Source organism: Spea bombifrons, chromosome 10, assembly GCF_027358695.1.
Source record: "Spea bombifrons isolate aSpeBom1 chromosome 10, aSpeBom1.2.pri, whole genome shotgun sequence".
NCBI classification, from domain to species: Eukaryota; Metazoa; Chordata; class Amphibia; order Anura; family Pelobatidae; genus Spea; species Spea bombifrons.
The window spans coordinates 26,599,166-26,621,158 of NC_071096.1; the positions used below are offsets into that span (position 1 = coordinate 26,599,166).

General features: G+C 41.4%; 3 protein-coding genes across 4 annotated transcripts; all 3 read left to right on the forward strand.

Annotated features, from left to right (window-relative positions):
- The first annotated feature begins 16 nt into the window (after positions 1-16).
- Positions 17-2,471, forward strand: LOC128467945 (TIP41-like protein). Of its 2 annotated transcripts, none has more exons than XM_053449694.1 (2): positions 17-109; positions 1,116-2,471. In XM_053449694.1, exon 2 carries the CDS (start codon positions 1,135-1,137, stop codon positions 1,954-1,956), a length of 822 nt encoding a protein of 273 aa, XP_053305669.1. In that variant the 5' UTR covers positions 17-109; positions 1,116-1,134; the 3' UTR covers positions 1,957-2,471. The 2 variants fall into 2 exon arrangements, with proteins under 2 accessions (XP_053305669.1, XP_053305670.1); XM_053449695.1 differs by lacking the exon at positions 17-109 and adding an exon at positions 225-336.
- A 663-nt stretch (positions 2,472-3,134) lies between these two features.
- LOC128468004 (TIP41-like protein) lies at positions 3,135-4,598 on the forward strand. Its single transcript, XM_053449782.1, has 2 exons — positions 3,135-3,208; positions 3,450-4,598. The coding sequence occupies exons 1-2, from the start codon at positions 3,135-3,137 to the stop codon at positions 4,081-4,083; spliced, it is 708 nt and encodes a 235-aa protein (XP_053305757.1). The 3' UTR covers positions 4,084-4,598.
- Positions 4,599-5,748: 1,150 nt separating this feature from the next.
- Positions 5,749-18,756, forward strand: LOC128467953 (nuclear receptor coactivator 5-like). Its single transcript, XM_053449705.1, has 12 exons — positions 5,749-5,873; positions 7,609-7,673; positions 8,843-8,875; positions 8,966-9,040; positions 9,467-9,549; positions 9,967-10,093; positions 12,597-12,796; positions 14,615-14,890; positions 16,260-16,448; positions 16,909-17,103; positions 17,384-17,521; positions 18,420-18,756. The coding sequence occupies exons 1-12, from the start codon at positions 5,832-5,834 to the stop codon at positions 18,479-18,481; spliced, it is 1,485 nt and encodes a 494-aa protein (XP_053305680.1). The 5' UTR covers positions 5,749-5,831; the 3' UTR covers positions 18,482-18,756.
- Positions 18,757-21,993: the final 3,237 nt, after the last annotated feature.

Below are 21,993 nucleotides of genomic sequence, written 5' to 3' on the forward strand. Positions count from 1 at the left end.
CATGATTGGTTTGCACGCCTGTCAGTTTTCTAGCTGCGAGACGTGGTTGGTAAGCTCGATTGTGGAGGTGGGATTTAGGAACCGAGACAAGAGGTTGATGCTGTGGCTGGTCAGTATTCTTGTGCTTAGGGCCTAGTTAGTAAAGTGTTAAATGTACCGTAAAGCATGACTGTCTGTATTTATAATTTTGCATGATTTCTGTTAGCAAGGAGTTCACCCACCGGTTGTGGTTTATATAGAAGGAGCCAGACCGTAACCCCCAGCTATACCATGTGAAGTGCATTCTCTGTAGCACTGAACATCCTTCCAGGGAAATTCGCCCTAATTCATTATAAGGTAGACGCACTTGTTATTGGGCTTTACCCCCTCCACTATAATTAAGCACATAGAGGGTGGTAGATAAATGGAACTGCGTCCCATCAGAAGTGGTAGAGGCTAATAGAGAGGGAATGTAACCATGCATGGGATAGGCATCTAAGACAAGACCAAGGACTGATTTAAGATCTGAGTCTCCACATCTAGATGGGCTGAATGGGGCTTATCTGCTGTCAAATTATATATTTCACAAACCTGGACCTTAAAAAGTGCCGCTAGATTTATAGGATGTCATTAGAATGCATACCCCTTTATACGCAATGAATGAAAAGCATGCGCCATTAGTTGATCTAGGGCCGGGTTTATCTATTGTTGATCTTTAGTTATTTAAGCAGAAGGGATGGAGAATGATTTAGAGCGTAAGCCTTTGTGCTGCCATTCTACACGCAGAGAAAGCATCTTACATTATATATTTACAGTGTTATTGTGATTATTAGTATGCATTATTATTATTTTTATTTTAAGTAGTTTAATATGTTTATTATTTGTATTGATCTGTCACGTGATGCGTCTTCTGCTAATATCTCTAGGGATTTTGGGGAATATACTGGGGGGGAAAAAACCATCCCAGATAGGCTTATGGCTCCTGAATCTAAGAACAACGACTGATTAAGGTCTGAGTCTCTATATCAGGGAAGTTGGGCAGACTAGATGAACCAAAGGGTTCTTATGTGGCGTCTAATTGTATGTTTCACATTCTCTGTTTCTAGTTTATGTATTGTGTGCTTTTCTCGCGTCAGATCACCGCCGGCTATTGCTATGATGATACACGGTTTCAAGAGCAGCAACCAAGACTTCAGTTTTGGACCATGGAAGGTTACGGCAATCAAGACCCATATCATGAAATCGTCTGACGTGGAAAAGTTAGCTGAAGAGATGCACATGCCGTGTCTCCCGGAAATGATGTTCGGGGATAATGTGTTAAGGATCCAGCACTCTTCCGGTTTCGGAATTGAATTCAATGCTAAGGATGCCCTAAAAAGGGTGAACAAACACCAGGGGGTAGTTAAAGTGGCCTGTGCCGAGGAGTGGCAGGAGAGCAGATCGGACAGCGAGCACAGCAAGGAAATCGTGAAGCCGTACGATTGGACGTATACCACCGATTACAAAGGAACATTGCTTGGAGGCAACGAGACGTTCAACGTGGTCTCCACGGCCGAGAGAATTAACACCGAGAAACTGAAGGCCAGAGAGCAGATCATGTTCTTCGAGGAGGTTCTACTGTTTGAAGATGAGCTTCATGATCATGGCGTGTCCAGTCTCAGCGTCAAGATAAGAGTGATGCCTTCCGGTTTCTTCCTCCTCCTCAGATTCTTCTTGAGGGTAGACGGTGTGCTTATTCGCATGAATGACACCCGGCTGTATCACGAAGCCGACAAGTCCTTTATGATACGCGAGTACACGTCTCGAGAGGACAAAATTGGCAACCTAAGTCATGTTCCTCCTCCCCTCTACACTGAACCAAACGAGATCTCTCAGTACCTGCCGGTTTTGGAAACCACGTATGAAAAGTTGGAATTCCCAGCGTTATCTGGGTCAGAAAATGCAGCGCCCGTGTCAACAAGTGTACCAAATGCCTAAAATCCAAGTGGACACTAGAGGAAAGACAACCATTTCATCGTAGGGGGAAAGTGTGTCTAGTAGCCCAATGGAACACAACATGACGAGTGTCCCCGACATATCCCACCGGGATTTCACTACTAGATATGTCCTTATTCTTTTTAGTGACGATCGGCAAAGATGTTCCAAAGTGTGGGCAACATGATTTTTTAATTGCAGGACCAATATATGATCTAATGGACAGAATTTAAGAGGTGTTAAACAAAAGAGCTGTTAACCTGCAACCGGTTGGATGATGACATATAATATCGGTTTCGGAGATTGACCCTTTACTACACGTGTCCATTTTATTGGGAAAACAACAACTTTTTGCCAAAGTTGTTTTCATTTTTCTGTCTGGAGATGAATATTTCCAATGAGATCATATCAGTAAATCATCCTGGATTCGTGATCAGCTTCATATAAACCAGAATCTCACTTTATTGTGGATTTCTAGGTTCTGTCGGTAAAATATTGTGGTAATAAAAAAAACAAAATCAGCTTTTTTTTTTTTGGTCTGGAATTTTTTTCGTGTATGGTTCTCAGAATATGTATGGTGTTACAGTGAGGTTGCGTGTTAGTATGTGTCCGTGTGTAGTTACAGGGGAGGTCTGAAGAAATACCGCACCTAGACGCCACTAACGCTAGGCTCGCTCTAGCACACTACGTTAACCCGTGTCACTGTGTTTACAAATTAAAAACAATATGTACCCGTGTATATATGTGTATACCATCGGGAACATATCTTCCCATTCTCAGGGTGTGCAAGACAATTCCTCTTCATTAAGCTATTTCAATTCCTCTTCATTAAGCTATTTCTTTTGTGTTGCCAATTTGCATTCTCTATCTGTCAGAGAAGAAGCAGGAGCCTCGGTAGTGCCAGCTATATCCGTGCCCCTATGGGCATCTGCCTGTATCTGGAATGCCATGAGAGTCCCTTCCATACTATGGGCCTTAAGAGTCTCGTTTAGCCCCGACTTGCTTAATGAAGCTCTATGGCTGGTTCGCTCAATGGGAAAGAGTGATTTGGCTCCCAGAAAAGGACACTTGGGAGGAATGCATCGGGGTAACGATGACCTGACAGTAACCCCAATGCAGAAATCTTCATATAAGGTTATTCATAAAGGAGTGTAACAACTCACAAGGAACTGGAAGTGGCGATGAATACCCCTGTGTTAGCAGCCCATGGTGGGGTTACTGCCTACGCTTCTGTAACCGAGGACCCTCTATGGCTGTAGGTCTGACCTTCGTCTGACCACCATAGACGTAATTCAAACATCTCAACGCCTCGGATGGAAGAGGGCGCTTTTGTTTTAGGATTGTGATTAGAGGCAAGGGTGTAGGAGACAGGGCTTCCGTGTTTGTGACCTGTTGTGGCCGGGTACCTATTTATGTAAAAGAGTAATGCATTCAGAAAATATATTTTTTATACAATTATGCTGTTTCTATACACATTAATGTGGCTTTTGGGACAGTAGGAAAGTTGGGCCATCAGGGGGAGGAAAGAGGAAAGAGAACAAACACCAGGGGGTAGTTAAAGTGGCCTGTGCCGAGGAGTGGCAGGAGAGCAGATCGGACAGCGAGCACAGCAAGGAAATCGTGAAGCCGTACGATTGGACGTATACCACCGATTACAAAGGAACATTGCTTGGAGGCAACGAGACGTTCAACGTGGTCTCCACGGCCGAGAGAATTAACACCGAGAAACTGAAGGCCAGAGAGCAGATCATGTTCTTCGAGGAGGTTCTACTGTTTGAAGATGAGCTTCATGATCATGGCGTGTCCAGTCTCAGCGTCAAGATAAGAGTGATGCCTTCCGGTTTCTTCCTCCTCCTCAGATTCTTCTTGAGGGTAGACGGTGTGCTTATTCGCATGAATGACACCCGGCTGTATCACGAAGCCGACAAGTCCTTTATGATACGCGAGTACACGTCTCGAGAGGACAAAATTGGCAACCTAAGTCATGTTCCTCCTCCCCTCTACACTGAACCAAACGAGATCTCTCAGTACCTGCCGGTTTTGGAAACCACGTATGAAAAGTTGGAATTCCCAGCGTTATCTGGGTCAGAAAATGCAGCGCCCGTGTCAACAAGTGTACCAAATGCCTAAAATCCAAGTGGACACTAGAGGAAAGACAACCATTTCATCGTAGGGGGAAAGTGTGTCTAGTAGCCCAATGGAACACAACATGACGAGTGTCCCCGACATATCCCACCGGGATTTCACTACTAGATATGTCCTTATTCTTTTTAGTGACGATCGGCAAAGATGTTCCAAAGTGTGGGCAACATGATTTTTTAATTGCAGGACCAATATATGATCTAATGGACAGAATTTAAGAGGTGTTAAACAAAAGAGCTGTTAACCTGCAACCGGTTGGATGATGACATATAATATCGGTTTCGGAGATTGACCCTTTACTACACGTGTCCATTTTATTGGGAAAACAACAACTTTTTGCCAAAGTTGTTTTCATTTTTCTGTCTGGAGATGAATATTTCCAATGAGATCATATCAGTAAATCATCCTGGATTCGTGATCAGCTTCATATAAACCAGAATCTCACTTTATTGTGGATTTCTAGGTTCTGTCGGTAAAATATTGTGGTAATAAAAAAAACAAAATCAGCTTTTTTTTTTTTGGTCTGGAATTTTTTTCGTGTATGGTTCTCAGAATATGTATGGTGTTACAGTGAGGTTGCGTGTTAGTATGTGTCCGTGTGTAGTTACAGGGGAGGTCTGAAGAAATACCGCACCTAGACGCCACTAACGCTAGGCTCGCTCTAGCACACTACGTTAACCCGTGTCACTGTGTTTACAAATTAAAAACAATATGTACCCGTGTATATATGTGTATACCATCGGGAACATATCTTCCCATTCTCAGGGTGTGCAAGACAATTCCTCTTCATTAAGCTATTTCAATTCCTCTTCATTAAGCTATTTCTTTTGTGTTGCCAATTTGCATTCTCTATCTGTCAGAGAAGAAGCAGGAGCCTCGGTAGTGCCAGCTATATCCGTGCCCCTATGGGCATCTGCCTGTATCTGGAATGCCATGAGAGTCCCTTCCATACTATGGGCCTTAAGAGTCTCGTTTAGCCCCGACTTGCTTAATGAAGCTCTATGGCTGGTTCGCTCAATGGGAAAGAGTGATTTGGCTCCCAGAAAAGGACACTTGGGAGGAATGCATCGGGGCAACGATGACCTGACAGTAACCCCAATGCAGAAATCTTCATATAAGGTTATTCATAAAGGAGTGTAACAACTCACAAGGAACTGGAAGTGGCGATGAATACCCCTGTGTTAGCAGCCCATGGTGGGGTTACTGCCTACGCTTCTGTAACCGAGGACCCTCTATGGCTGTAGGTCTGACCTTCGTCTGACCACCATAGACGTAATTCAAACATCTCAACGCCTCGGATGGAAGAGGGCGCTTTTGTTTTAGGATTGTGATTAGAGGCAAGGGTGTAGGAGACAGGGCTTCCGTGTTTGTGACCTGTTGTGGCCGGGTACCTATTTATGTAAAAGAGTAATGCATTCAGAAAATATATTTTTTATACAATTATGCTGTTTCTATACACATTAATGTGGCTTTTGGGACAGTAGGAAAGTTGGGCCATCAGGGGGAGGAAAGAGGGACAGAAGACAATTGGATGCTTGTATGTATAGTAATCCTGTGCCCCCCCCCATTTATATACAGTATGTCATTGCGATCCACACACACCAACCAACCGACGCTGCTCTTCCCCGCCTGGCCGCATGGGGTCGCTAATCCTCCAGGCCTCGGTTTAGTCCTTCTGGGCTCTCGCACCGTCTCGCTTTCCGTCTCAACTCGTTCATTTGTCTGTGTCCCGGTATATGTTTTTCCGTGAAAGCGGCGAAGAGACGTCAGCACAGAAGGTATAACGCGATAAGTATTTAGCGGCACCGCCGGGATTTGTACAGTATGCACACAGATATCGCTCACCGCCTTTCTATGCCCCCCGTGTCTATAGGCGTTATATAGCGAGACTGTTATGGTGTCTTCCGTTTACGATACGTTTAACGTTACACCCTTTAGGCCCCGGAATGCATTTACAGCTTTAGTACAGCGCAGAGTACGATGCATGGGCTTAGTTATCCCCGTAAGAATCCAACCCAATGTCTTCGTCTTATCTCTCCCTCATTCACAAAACCTGTGCGTTTGTTATAATAATCTCAATAATATTTTGAATTTGTGATACTTTTTCTCTAAACTGATGTGTTTAGAGGTATTTATTTGGTATTTCTGTTGGGCTTTAGACCTGCGGAGGCTGCAAGGTGTGAATATTACATTTATTTATATAGAGTGCCTGCAGATACTGTATCGCTGTTACAATAGGGGCAGTTAATATAAAAAATGGCAATATACTAATATATATGTATATAATATATATAACATATTTCAAATTGACTATATGCTATGTGTATATACCTCAAATTAACATTAACAATATACTATATATGTGTATACAGCATATTAACATCGACAACATATTTTATATGTATATATATATATACGGTATATATATATATATATATATATATATATATATATATATATATATATATATATATATATATATATATTAATAACATGCTGGTACAGAAGGAGAAGAGGGCCCGGCTTCTGCAGGCTTCCAGTTTATTAGGTATCTCTTTGTTTGGCCTGCATTTAAAGTGTCCCACTTGTAAGAAAGCCTGAATCCCTGTGCAGCTTGATAAATATCAGAATATTTTTTTTAAATGTTAAATGAAATCTGTTTACTTCTATATCTAGTTTTGGGTCATTTTATTGCCAGCTGCCACAGCTGTTGCGGTGCGGTTCCAAAAAATAAAAAAGTAGGAATTTGACGGCAGATTAGACCCATCTAGTCTGCTCGTTTCTCCTAATGTAAAGACTCTGACCGTAATCAGTCCACGGTAAAAGCTTCACCGGCGCTTTATGTCTATCCCATGAATTTTTACCTTTCCTGACATCATTACCCTCCACCTTGTCTGCCAGGAGGCTGTTCCGCTTATCTACCACACTCTCGGTAAAGAAAAACTCTGCTTATTGGCCGCTAGCTACAGTTGCCGTTGATTTCTAATCCCCAAAAGACAGTTGTAGTTGCCATCTCTGACAGTGTATCTGTATTATTACATGTCTTTATTGAATGTATCCTAAAAGAGTCGTCGTGCATTAACCCTTTATCATCCTGCTATCCGCCCACTGGGTGCATTAGTTTCAGTCCACTTGCCTGCTATAATCATTGATATATTTTAGTGAGGGAGGAACAGAATCACAATAGATGGGGCATTTAGAACTTACTTACTATCGTTTCTCTCCCCCGGTTTCTTGCTGGTCAGGTAGACAGCCTATTTACATATAGGGTTAGGGAGCCATTTATATGATAATCATTCAGTTGGTTTCTCTATATGTAGCTAGTGGTTTTTTTTAGGGCGTATTTATCTTGGGATGGTAATTGCTTAAATGGCCATTTCAACAACATGAATTAAAAGGTTTAAGAGGTCACATGTTCAGATAATTAATACTGCGGAGTGTTACATAACATAATAAAGCGTGTTTGCGCGACTGGAGTCGAGCGCTGATTAACATCTCTAACTCTGATTTCAGGTTAATATGTCATCTTGGGTTAAGGTATCCAGGGGACAGCCGCAGAAACCCGTCGGTGGGAAAAGGTAAGTGCTTAACACATCGCCAAAAGACCAGCGCAAATCATTTGCTACACACTGAAATAGACACATGTTGGGGAGAGCCTGTGTGTTATTATGTACTGGTAGAGTGTGTTTGGTGGTTATACATGAAATAGATTCCAGTTTATATGAGGGATGCACCGAAATTAAAAGTCTGGACCGAAAATTCAGAATTCACTTGGCCAAAACCGAAAATGACCCCCCCCATAAAACAAACAAATTCAATAACATTGATATATGATTAATAGCAATCACACTCCTATCATGCCCAGGTTCTAGCATTGTACTGGTTGTCTGGGCATGATAGGAGTGTGATTGCTGTTAACAATTATATATATATATATATATATATATATATATATATATATATATATATTTTTACTGTTGAATTTTTCTGTCCAATTTTGATGTGTTAACACCAAAATTGGACCAAAAAAAAGTCCAAAGAATACAATTGCACACCAACCTTAATTTCTCTGCCCGGTGTCAAGTAGCTGCAGCAGTAATTCATATAGATTCAGATTGTATACAAACGTTGCCATGCCTACCCGGCACTCCGACTATACGTCTGAGTATCGGGCGCATAGGTGACGTCACGCACATGCGCACAAGGTTGCTGCACACGCCGAGTCCGGTTATCTCGAGCACTACAGGTGTGGTAAGTTCTGCTATTTATCTTTTTTAATGGTACATAGTATAAATGTTATACACACTTTTCCTCTGTCATGTCCTGATGAAAGTCTATAAATAAAAAGACTGAAATGTTGAGCAGAAAAACTGAGTTTCGTGGAATTATTTAAAACAAGTCCCATGAGTGCCGGTAACTACTTTTGGAATATATATATATATATATATATATATATATATATTATACAGCAATCACACTCCCATCATGCCCAGGCAAACACTTCTATGGCGCAATATACTCAAACACTTAACTCCTCCAGATATCACATGTGCCAGCAAACGAACCTGGTCGGTATTGCGCGCTTGATCATTGAATCATTATTACTGCATGCTTTATACTAAGTTCTACAAGAAACTTTGATTTAAAAAAAAATCTAGCAAAACATGTCAAACTTTGCACATACTGTATTAGAATCAAGCCATTCTAATGACGTTTGAAGACAAAAAATGTTTATCTTCTTCTTCAGGAACAAGCCAAGTTGGATACCACGCCTTTTAGAGTAAGTATTATTCACACACATACATATCTGTGCTTGAATGCACTTTCTTTATGATCTTAAACAGTATATGTTAATGTTTTGGTTTTATAGCATAAATCCGTATAAACCCAGCCAGAAGGCCACATTCTCTGACAAGTACCCACGAGACTTAGAGGAACAGAACAGGTAACACTTATTTTTCATCTGTTTGTTAAGAATATTGCAAAATGTGGCACATTTATGGAGGTGAGAGCACAACAGAGGACAACTAGACACACTACCTGTGTTTGGGGCATGTCTTGCTCTTGGTGGCTCCTAAGAGATTAATAAACGATTTTAGCTTAGTTGATGCCACCGTATCTGAATCGGGGCTTTACTGCCAAACTATATTTTGCCCATTCCTTTTAAGCTCGATAGTCTCGAGTCGTCAGATGATTACAAAGTATTAAAGGACTGCTGTCATGGAGAGAGAGAATCACACATCTGTGCATTAATGGTGTGCATTTAATGATTAAGGTGGGCTGGGGGCTTCAGCATCTACAAGTTTATGTATCTTCATTTTTCCGATGTGTTTGAAAGATATAATACAGACTAAAAATATTAACTCTGCAGCTTTGAAGAACTCTTTGGACAACAGTACCATTATCCTGCCGGAACAGAGGAGTACTGCGAGAGATATCAATATTCCCAAAATGGTGAGAGTGATGGTGTATCATACCGTTCAAAGTCATAATTATAAAGGAAGCTTCTGACAGGGCCGTGATGTAGTATTTTTTTTTTATTTGTTATTGGGCATGGTGCTTATTTGTTGTTTTGTTGACGGGGGTATTTATCCTATTAAGTAAAGAGGGAAAAAAACGTTTTCAAAATAGCCAGAATTTGGAATAAATACGAAAATACACACACCTCGTAACATGCCTCCGTTTCCGCAAATCATATATATAGACTTTACTTGGGTGTTTCCAGATGTGACAGTATAATCCGTAGTCAGGGTTTTGAGACATAGCAGCCGGTTTTCCAGCTGTGGAGATTAGAGACATTGATGGAAAGAGTATGTTTGAGGTGAGGTGTACGTCTAATTGCCTTCCATCTTTCTCTTTTTCCCTCTGCAGACACCAAGTACAACTCTGACGACCGCCGAGAAAAACTGTACCTGCAGTTCTACCAACAGATTCAGAATGAATATCACAAGGAGAGGCCGTCGGACTGCGTGATTGTGGCCATCAGCAAGGATCAGATGTAAGCTTATGGGAATGTAGTGCATGGCAGACCCTGGAGCCCACCAAGGCTGGGATCATATAGCCTTTGCTCTAATATCTAAGATTAACTTAATTTGGAAAGTTTAATAGTACTATCTTTTGTTACGGTTAGACAGCCCTCATTCTCACCGAGGATGGATGATATTGTCGTTATGCTCTTGTATTCATTACAAGATTAAACAAGGTCTGTCATGTTTACAGTTAACTAGGCTAAATATTTATTATGATGGGCTACATTTTGTGTATTATTTTTAAACCAAATAATTTGTTTCATAACTGATGACAGATCCACTTTAATTATTCAAACACTAATTACTAGTGCCCATTTTTTGTGCTTTTTTCTTTGATTCTCTGGTAAGTTGGTAAGAACAAGTCTTATAATTATATTTATAATAATCATTATAATTAAATTAGCTTTCCTCCGTTTGGTTTACTACAGAAAACCCCTTGTATGTTGTAATGGGGGAAACATTTTAAACCATGACGGACAATGATCTGGTGCCAGAGCACCTTAATTCCTTAACATTTGAATCCCGGAGCTCTGCTATTCAAAGCGTTATTGTTAGAACTAAAGCTTTCGACAATTATTTAACTTTCTTACTTTGAAGATGTATGAATCGACCTGTAAAGGTGTCTCTTGTTGTGATATGCATTCTGTATTTCTTTATACTTTACGCTGCATGCGGTTATAAACCTTGTAACTGTTGCGTATTTGAATTTGAATTTTGGAGATTAATGTGGAGCCCTGGCTCGCTGCCACTGTGCCCATCTTTATTATGTGAGACTTAACAGCCGCTTTGGCATATAGAATAGTACAGCGATCCCTGGGGAACTGTCTGTTGTGCTGTATCGTATATGTAACTAGTTGGCACATCACCTTGTATACGTTCTTTGCCCCTCTCCAGCGCTCAGTGGCCGATGCAGGTCTTTCCACAACTCTCATTACCTTTGGCAATCTCATCAGGCCTGTAACGCCTGATCTTCAAAATTTTTTTACTACCCCAGGGCAGACTATTGAGTGTTAAAATGTATGAATTTAGATGTATTACTTCATAAGTATTGAATACTTTAAGACAATACTTTATGGTAAAGCCTTTACAGGAAATAGACATTTAAAAGGAAGCCTGTCTTTCCAGATAGCTCTTATCCCGGCGCGGTAACAACCCCACAATGCTTTGACAATTCCGGCAGCCCTGGCATGGGAGTCAGTATGTTGTACGAAGATTACTCCTCTTCGTCTGCCTCTCATGCAGGATCTGCGTTTATGCCTCCAGATGGCTGTTTCTTTCCCACCTCTGGCTCCCTGATATCAACTATTAATAGTAGTGAATACCTGAAGTAGTCGTGGTACTGGCACTATGCAGTCAGGCTGTATAACTTAAACGTAAAGGCAGACATGGATTCTGGTCATTGACAGATGGCCAGTGTTAGTGATTTGCCTTTGCAGTTAAAACCAACCGCGTAACCAGTTTGCCCCACTGCGCGATCAGGCTCCCCAGAGCACTACTGTCCACGCGCCAGTTGAGTAGATCAGAGATCTCCCTTGTGTCCGGCCCATGTACGCTACGGCCTAACCTCCATTGTCAGCTTACTATGTGCCGCGCATATAGCGCAACGGTATATGACATCATAGCCTGGAGCTTAGCATAGGGGACAGCGGCCGCAGAGGTAAGGGCTGGGGTGATGCCCAGGGTTAAGCGTAGGCCAGCGCCCCGCCAAGATACGTCTCTACTTATAGCAGTACATTACCATTCAGATTTATAAAATTTTGCAGTTAAGTAGGACAGGTTCACAAAAATAACTGCAGGAGATATTAAGCACGTTTGTGTTTGCAAAGTGAAATATGTGATCATCTGTGGTGCTTCCTTTCGGATGTGTCTGCTGATATGGTGAGATTGGGGGAGTGTGATAGAAAAAATATTAATTTTATATAGCGCCATCATATACCGCAGCGCTGTGGGATCTCTTGCTTTTTAGTGATTGTTTGAATTAGTTTTCTATAATGTTTCCAGTCTCACCCCGACATTTAACAGTAGATTTATTTTCATGGTTTCTCATAAATACCGCTTACTCTACACATAAAAGACATTTAAAACCTTTCGAAGCCAATGATCTTCCAACGTATTCTCACCGTGTAGACACATCATGGCACCGTTCACTCTTACATCCCAGCCTGTTTGAACTACGCATCCCACCGTTGGTTGTCCAGTTGATTTAAAAGCCCCTTAAAATGCCCATTCTATTATAACACCCGCTTCTCTGAAACCAGTCCAGAGGTTGCATCTCGAACTCACACCGTAGTCTTCCGGTTTCACATTTCAGTTCCACACCTGCATTTCTGAATATGATCGCAGCCTGACCTGTGAACCGGTTTAACGCTGACATTTCCTTACTGTATTCCCACTTGGCCCTCGGACTGCCTCCTAATGCAACAAAATGATCGTCTTTCTCATGCCAATAACAGTCATTTTCTTTTTTTGAAGGGAGTACGCCACCGCCATAGGCCATCGATTACAGGATCATGGCCTTGTGGTGGAGATGATTTACTTGACGTCAGAATCTGGTCTCACGCGCGCTCTCCAAGAGGTTAAAAATGATGGTTCCCCGTTTTGCATACTAGTCGAGCAATCAAATGTAGCTCTGTCCTCTTGCACCGCTATCATTCTTCATGATTCTATCAAAAGTAAGTGTAGACGACCACACACACACACACACACACACACACACACACACACACACACACACACACACACACACACACACACTCGGAGAAAACCACACGCAGACGCTCGTACAAAACCACTTGTAAACGTGTCATCCTAGCCAATTGTAGTCTTTACTGGCCTTACACTCCGTGCAGACATTAGAGACACCATTATATGTTTTGAATGGGAAGTGCCAATCTGTTTCCAGGTGGCACAGCCTGCAACCAAACTCATAGTCAGACACCTACTCACAAAGTAATCACTTACCCTCACATTTTATTCTCCCATTTAAAATAAATAAAAATGCACACGAAGGACCCAGTCACTTCCCAGACTTATCTATGCTTCCGATAGCATTTGTGCATGGAATGCTTAGAGGTTTATTACTGGGCAATGATCTTTTCAATTCGCTGCCTGTGTATTAAGGGATAACCCCCGGGAGCATCCCTGTATGAATGTCTGAGCTGGCCCTGATAATGTATATCACATTGGTGCGCTGATTTTCAATTCTTCCCACGTTAACTAGGCGTTATCATGCAGCGTCAATGGAGTTGTGCCTTCATAATACGTAGTGAAGTCCTGGTTTAGTGGATATGCCCCATACTGTATCCGTCCATAGATAATGTTCCTTAAATGCTCAAATTTGAATGTCATGCTTTTGGAATGATTAAACATTTTAGCTAATTAAAGAGAGAAGCACATCCCAGCTCTAAAATCACACAGTATAAGAGTCAAGTATCCCAATACATTGGATTTATAATTACTTGTCTGTAGGTCACCTACATTTCTTGGGGCTGGGGGAAAGCTTACCACCTTAATTTTTCCTCCTCCTGCTGCAGATTTTTACTGGACGTGCCGCTCTTTTGATACTGACTTGTATCTGGCGACTGTACCTGCCTTGGGGAAAAGGCCCAACCGTTAGGTCATAAACAGACACAGATTAAAAATAGAAAAAGGATTAATTACCAGAATTACGATGCACAGCTAGGGAACGTATTGTGGTATCGCATTTACACTTTCACCAAGGTAAAGTCCGTATAAAAACCCCTTAGGAAGAACTGAGCACACATCACATGCATATAGAAATGATTTAAGAAAAAATTTTGTGTACTTACACACTTTAACCCCTTTGTATCCAAGGCATTTTGTGATTTAAGCACCGATACCATATATTTTTTTCCAGAACAGAAGAGGCTTGTTTCCATATTTATATTTTGACACATTATTTAGTATGAAAATAAAGTAATAAGTGGACATACAAAACTCTTTCACCAATACAATGCATCAAAGATCAGTGCAAAACCTTCACTAATTAGTTACGTGATCATAACTGATCATGTGAAATATAATGTATGGGGGGGGGTTAATTTTAATAGATTGATTTAAAAAAAAAAAAACTGTCCGTGCCCCCTACCTCAAAATAGAGTAACACAGGGAATCCCAGCTGGTAGCACTGCCCATGGATGCTCACCATGCCGTCATGATTGGTTTAATGTAACCTACAAATCATGCCAGCATGGTACTTCGTTAGGGATTGGTACTTGACCAAATTGTCTTCTCCAGCATCACATGCAGCGTATATCTGTAACGATTCCCCTTCTCGATATGATAAGTCTCCAGAAGCCGAGGGCATGTCCATTAGAGAGCTGCAGCAGGGGTCACCCTGTTTTAACACTGTATAAACACATTTCACTTTTTGCACCCTCGCTCTGTTCACTCTTTACCCTTCATTATTTTCGATGATTTTAACAATGTGAGCTCCTGACTGACACACAAGTTATGTCTCTCCTCTGTAGTACACCGTAATATGCCCATGGAGGACGCGCTGGCTCTGGTAGTTAAAGCATTCGGGAAAATTTTTGGCGAGCGTGAACAGCAGGAACGTAATGAGATTTCACACAAAGCAGCTGATCTGGCGGATGACTACCTGGAGAGGGAGCTCTATGAGTCTTACTCTGTCCCTCTGGACATTAGGCATCTTCTCTTCCTCTTAAGCGAAGGCAAATATTTATACTCCGAAGAGCTGAATGCAATCAGTGTCTACCTGAAGACCAGGATAACTGAGCTGGAAGGTATAATTGATATTTGCCATCACAATCCCACTACACACACGTCCCTACTCTCTCCCACCACCCAACCGTCTCCTCGCGTCCGGTGACTTTACAACTTAACAAATGTAATACTTTTCTCACTGTCTGTACTTGATGTTACATAAAACAAACCCAAAAATTGCCCAAATTCTCCATGTACATTACACAATAACTTTTTCATGTCGTGTCTCCACAAAATTAGGGAAACGCTATCATTCAAAGCTGCCCGGTTGTTATGCCCTAGACCACTCTTTGCCAGCCTTCTTGATTCTCAAGATTGATGCATGAATTCATCCATCCTTCTTAAGTGTTATTAATCGACGTCATAGGTTTCAATGTAAAATATTGAGCCAACAACACATTTAAACAATAAAAATGATGCGGGCAAAACTGAAACATCTCCTTTCAACCTCCCCAAAAAACATGTAAATCCCCATGTTTAAACGATGGCCGTCAGGTGTGTCTTAGATTAAACTCTGTATCCTACAGCAAAATCGTAATACTTGTCCTATGGAACTGTGATAAAGAATAAAGTTTTGTCACAGCCGAATCTAAGTTTAATAAATGTGATCCTATTCAAGCTCATGGAATAGGGACAAGTTCAGGAAATATTTAAACAAAATCCTTTTTTTTTTATGGTATCCCAAGCCATGGTTTTAGACATAATGGATCCTTTTTTTAATTAACATATCTGCTCAAAAAAGAGATGTATAAAATAAAATTAAAAAAAGTTCTTTTGTAGAATAATGAAACCGTAAACAATGTCAAATCTTACTTTTAGAAACATTGTAGAACATGAAAACAGTATAATTCCATTCAACGAGCCTACATAAAACATTCTGAAGAATATACCTACTGAGTCACATTGTTAAATAGCATTACTAACCGAGTGCACAAAATCATGTTTTAATACATTTAAACATCCAGGTTCATCTGCACTAGAAGCGAACCATAATTGTTTGCGACGACAATAGTGAAACCTTGTTTGAATGACTATTGTCGCTGCACAGAATATTTTTTGTACTATTAAATGAAGTCTGCATTCTTTTATTTCAGACCCTTTTAGTACAAAACTAACATTCCATTCCAACGCACATTTTTGTGTATATTATCAGGTGTTCTCGCGTTTTGTTTTTAATTTTAAGTGTGACATCTCAGGGTTGTTTGAAAAGGGTCTGATTTTGCTTATAGGAAAACCAGGTGCTCTCCAGTTGGGAGATTTTCCATAGTCCTCTGCCATCTTGGGTCTAACCAGCAGCCAGGAATGTATACATTGTCCTGTCTTACGTGGACAAAACAAGTATTGTTGTATTTTTGTTTTTGTGTAACCTATAACGATCTTGAACACCAGGGTTTGAGGAAGCCGATACCACAGAGGAGCCTAGCAATCGATACGAAACTCACGCTAGTTCCTCTTCCACACACCTGGAGAAGCCTCCCCCTCTTCTTCCAACTCCCAGCAGGAATCCTTTTCTTGGACAATCCAAGCCTTCCCTCCTTGGGGACAGACCTTCAGCCGGTCTCCTCCCAACGCCAGGTTAGCTGAGATTATTTATATGTAGTTCTCAATTTTACTATCTTATTATTTGTGTAGCATGTCCTATTTACTCCCCATCCTCCGGAAAGCTAGGATGCTTACCTGGGAATTCCTTCTTCTTGTCCATTTCCCGGTAGCACTATGTTTCACCTTAATGCTGCTGAAGGGGAAGCTACCGTTTTACCAATGCTTTCCTTGTTTTTGCCTGTGTAGTCTTCCCCTTTTTTCCTGATGTAAAGACTCAGACTTAATCAGTCCTTGGTCTTGTTTTAGATTCAGGATCCATATGCATGGTTTTAGCCTTTACCGTTCCACTTATCTGTCCCCCTCTGATTGTTGGACACACACTTTTACTTTGTATGAAACTTTGTTCACAGCTTTAATCATGGTAGCATCATTTTTTTTTTTGTTTGTTTACGTAGACGTAATTTAAATTAAATATATATTTTTATATTTTTTTTTCTTCTAATGGCAGACCTCGCTGAAGGTGTTGTGAATGCTTTGTATGAACCTGGTATTCAAAATAGTGGCCCTGCATCAGATATTCTGGCAAAACCTCCCCCACTTCTTCCAACGCCTGGAAGGACACCATTAATGGGCCACGGAAAACCACCTCTCCTCCGTGAGAGACCATTGATTGGATTACTGCCCATCCCAGGTACGTACATGGTTTACAAAAAAAAATATCCTCTACTGCTCAAGTATATGGGTGGTGATAGTAACGGTATCGCAATAAATACCTTATTTAACATCAATTTGTACTGAAAGCGTAATGCAAATCGCCAACGTATGTAATCCCTTAACAATCTGAATTTTAATCTTTTAGCTACGGCTCGCTTTGAGCTGCCATTCACTTCTGACTCTTTGAAAATTGTAATATGTGGGCACATAAAATTCTCAAATGCTTTTTTAAGTGTTCTTTTTTTTTCTATATATAGGAGCAATAGGCCCTAAAGGCAAACCTCCTCCACTTTTGGCCATGACCTCCAAAAGACCAGGTCTGCTTGGGTTTTCACCACACCTGCAGGCAAAACGTCCGCTGCTTGGAGAAAAGCCTGGTCTCCTTCCAACTCCAGGTAAGTGTTGTAACTTAAAGCTTGTGGGGAATGTTAATGTGTAATTTGTGACAATTGTTTCTTGATTTATGGCTCAGTATCTTGTCTGCCGTAGAATAAGTTGGGAAATGGTTTCTCTCTTAAACAAATGGTTTCTCCACGCGTGAGATGGTAGGGATTATAGTCTTTGCATCGCACATCAACATACTGAGAATGAAAATCGGCCGGTGGGCTTTAAGGGAAGCAAACTACAGGTGATACGCATGTGACCTCCTGCTAGAAATAGGTGGTTGCGTGCTACATTCATACACTTGCGTGTATCAGATAGGCGGCCGCGCGCTTAAGCATTGCATCGGCTGCCGAATGGCCATAAAGCTACATGGGTGGCGCTAACAGGCATTTAGCCAGTCTGTACATATCTATATGTCTCTGTGCTATCGGTTTCAAGCTGTTGCAATATCACAGATGAAAACGGTAAAAGGAATAGTACGGTGTTTCTATTCGCGCAGACCTTCCCCGACTGTCAGAGAGAATTCCCTGCACCGGTGCGGGGAACTCTGATCTCTGACTGCCCGGGAAGGTCTGCGCGATGGACGCAGACAACCCCCGCTGCTAGCCACACCTCCTTCCTGCTGCAGCGGAACTTGTCTACGCGAATCGCGTAGACATCTACACGCTGCCCCAGCTACACACCGGGGACTCAGAAGCAGAAGTGGGGACGGGGGGGGGTCAGGAGGATCCAGGTCCCCTGCAGCTGCGGGGATCTGGATCTTAGTCGTCTCATAGTCAGACCTATTTGAGGTTTGAGTATAAGACGAGGGGCATTTGCTCTGAAAAAACCTTGTCTTATAATCGAGCAAATATGGTATATTATATTGTTTAATGCTCTACAAATATCATTTCTGTTTCTTTATTACAGCTGGTTCTGCGAATCCCACTGCACACCAAAGGCCCCCAAAGCCCAAACCGTTGCTCAGCTAAGGACAGCAGCTTCGCCCAGCCGGCTTTCATTATATTTGTTGTTCCTGTCGTAGAACAGAGCAACAAAACTTCAACAACTAAGAGAAACCCTCCACATTCCCATAGACACTTGTATTTATTTTTTTTTTAATAGTCATTGATTAGTATCTCCTATTTCATTGAAATGACAAATCAAGCTTCGGGATGTTGTGAACCCTCTGACAAAATATTGAGGTTTTGTTTTTTTTTTTTCTTGTCATATTATTTTCTCAGAAGAGAATAAACATTTTGTTTTACATGCCTCTGTTTTTTCTCGTCCGTTCTCCTGTTTCTGTGGAGCTGCACCAATGCGCTGGTATGCTTGGCCATTTAAACAGGCAGATTCATAGAAAAACGTTTTCTCAACCTACAGAGAATTAGATTTTTTTTAAAAATATCACATGGGTAAATGCTTGAATATATTTCACATTCAAAATTAAAAGATAGAATGCAATACATTTTCTTTTTGGTCAGAATATTTATATATATTATATATATCAGATTTACACAATTAATATTTCAACTTCCTTAGAGAAAATGCTAGTGCAGAATAATGTAATTGCTCTTACACTGCCACATTGTAAAATCTGGTTTTTATGTCACTAAAATAATTATAAGATAGCACTAATTTTTATTCTAGTCTGTTGTATTGCTGTCTAAGCCATGCCTGATTATTACAATAATATAGAAATATAAAAATTATGAAATATAAACCTTTTGTTTAATGCTCTTAGGGGGGGGTCCAAGCAAAAGGGAGCTTATTTAAGAAGCTATACAGTCACTACGCATTCTGTATACTGTGAACCAGATTTGTCCGCGGATCACCTTTGACACAAGTATTTTAGCGATAGTATTTTAGCAATAAATCTGTTGCTGCTGTGAATATTTAGAATAGAGGTGAATGTTTCTCCCGCTTTCTTTTCTTTCTATAGAAATCAAGCTTGGAGTATCTGCCTTCAAATGAGTTTTGATTACAGATTTTTAGAAATTCTTATTCGTTGCAGATAAAGATTCTTTTGCAGAACGACCATCTCATCTTACTTACTGGTTTATTCCATTAATATTTTATTGTGACGTGTTCCCAATGAACATACTGTTATAAATGTGTGTAGTGTTTCATGCTAATACAACCTTTTTGTTGCCTCCAGAGGGAGCCTTGGCTCTGCTCCTTTTGTATGAGCAGCAGAGCTCGATAAAGTAAAGGGATGCTGATTAGGGACAATATTCTTGATTGTATAGTTGTGTTTTCAGAATCTCATTCCCACAGCCGTAGTTTATGAAGAAAGCCTATTTATTGACGGTACTCTGATTCTTATTAAACACTTCGCTGTCACATGAGGCCAGCAATGCATTGCTTCACAAGCAGTGGATTCTCCTGACGATGCCAATGGATTAAGTGAAAGTCATGCTTATTCTACATGTTCCCATGACGCAGTATTGGCACTTGATGGCTCTTGTCTGTCAACATTATGGTGCCAGAAAAGGGAGGACGTACACGTTTTCTCAATCGGCACTTAGTATTAATTCCAATGAATCATTAAGTAGGCCAATATTTTTTTTAGAATGGTTGATATACAGAAAATTTAAAGTGTACTGTGTGTGTGTGTGTATATATATACACTCCCTGGCCACTTTATTAGGTACACCTTGCTAGTACCAGGTTGGACCCCCTTTTGGCTTCAGAGCTGCCATCATTCTTTGTGACATATTTTCTACAAGTTGGTGAAAACATTCCTCAGAGATTTTGGTCCATATGGACATGATGGCATCACGCAGTTGCTGCAGATTTGTCGGCTGCGCATCCATGATGCGAATTTCCCGTTCCACCACATCCCAAAGGTGCTCTATTGGATTGACTGTGGAGGCCGTTGGAGCTCAGTGAACTCATTGTCATGTTTAAGATGATGTGAGCTTTGTGACCTGGTGTAGAGCCCTGCGCGGGACTGCTTTTTTAATCCTGCTCCCGCTGTTTTGAATCCCGCTCCCGCAATGTGGGTGTTCCGCTCCCGCCACATTTGTGGCCAATCACGCCCGCCTTCTTACCTGATTTCCCACGCAGTCCCGCAAGGCTGCCCTCGTGTTGTTCCCTCACAGCGTTTCTTCTCTTGCTCCACCCAGGAACAAGGCGGAGTCACAGGAAGTGACGTCACATCACATGACTCCGCCTTGTTCATGCGGAGCAAGATAGGAGACACTGTAATGGAGCAGCGAGAAGGCATCCTTGCGGGACCCGTCTCCCAATGCAGTCCTCTAACCTGGTGCATTATCCTGCTGGAAGTATCAGAAGATGGGTACACAGTGGTCGCAAAGGGATGGACATGGTCAGCAACAAAACTGAGGTAGGCTGTCGCATTTAAATGATGCTCAGTTGCTCCCCACGCCATTACACCACCACCCTGAACAGGATGGATCCATGCTTTCATGTTGCTTATGCCAAAGTCTGACCCTGCCATCTGAATGTCGCAGCTGGAATCGAGAATCATCAGAGCAGGCAACGTTCTTCCAGTCTTCCATTGTCCAATTTTAGTGAGCCTGTGCGAATTGTAGCCTCAGTTTCCTGTTCTTAGCTGACAGGAGCGGCACCCGGTGTGGTCTTCTGCTGCTGTAGCCCATCTGCTTCAAGGTTCGACGTGAGATGGTATTCTGCATACCTTGGTTGTAACGAGTGGCTATTTGGGTTACTGTTGCCTTTCTGTCATCTCGAACCCATTCTTCTCTGACCTCTGACATCAACCAGGCATTTTTGTCCAGACAACTGCTGCTCACTAAATATTTTCACTTTTTCGGACCATACTCTGTAAACCCTAGAGATGGTTGTGCATGAAAATCCCAGTAGATCAGCAGTTTATGAAATACTCAGACCGGCCCGTCTGACATCAACAACCATGCCACGTTTAAAGTCACGTAAATCCCCTTTCTTCCTCATTCTGATGCTCGGTATGAACTTCAGCAGGTTGTCCTGATTACATGTACATGCCTAAATGCATTGACCTGCTGCCATGTGATTGGCTGATTAGCTTTTTGTGTTTAGCAATTAAAGGGGCCAGTGAGTGTATATGTATACATATGGCAGGAATCCAAATATTTATACCGCATGTGCTTTTATGTAGTATTTATTGGGTGCGCTATTGATCATTTCAGCAACACCCAAAATCTGTATGCTTTTGAGCATGTGTGCTTCCCTTTTTATATTTCTGTTTGTGTGATCTATCTATCTATCTATCTGCTTATTTTACAAGTTGTGCATTAAAGCACTGCTGTGTTCCAGTTCATGTATGGATTTGTACAGAGGTGTATTTATCTTCACTTCTGCCTTTTTTGTTGATGTGTAGTACATGAGTTACTGATCAGGCAACCTCTCTCATCTTGCCACACATCCTGACGTACATGTTCCAGTTTGTACACCTTAAATGATGGGGGTTTGTGTTTCTCTAATTTCCCTCCATGGGCTTTTTCAGAACCTATGTAATTGCCCCTTAAAAGCTCTACCCCTA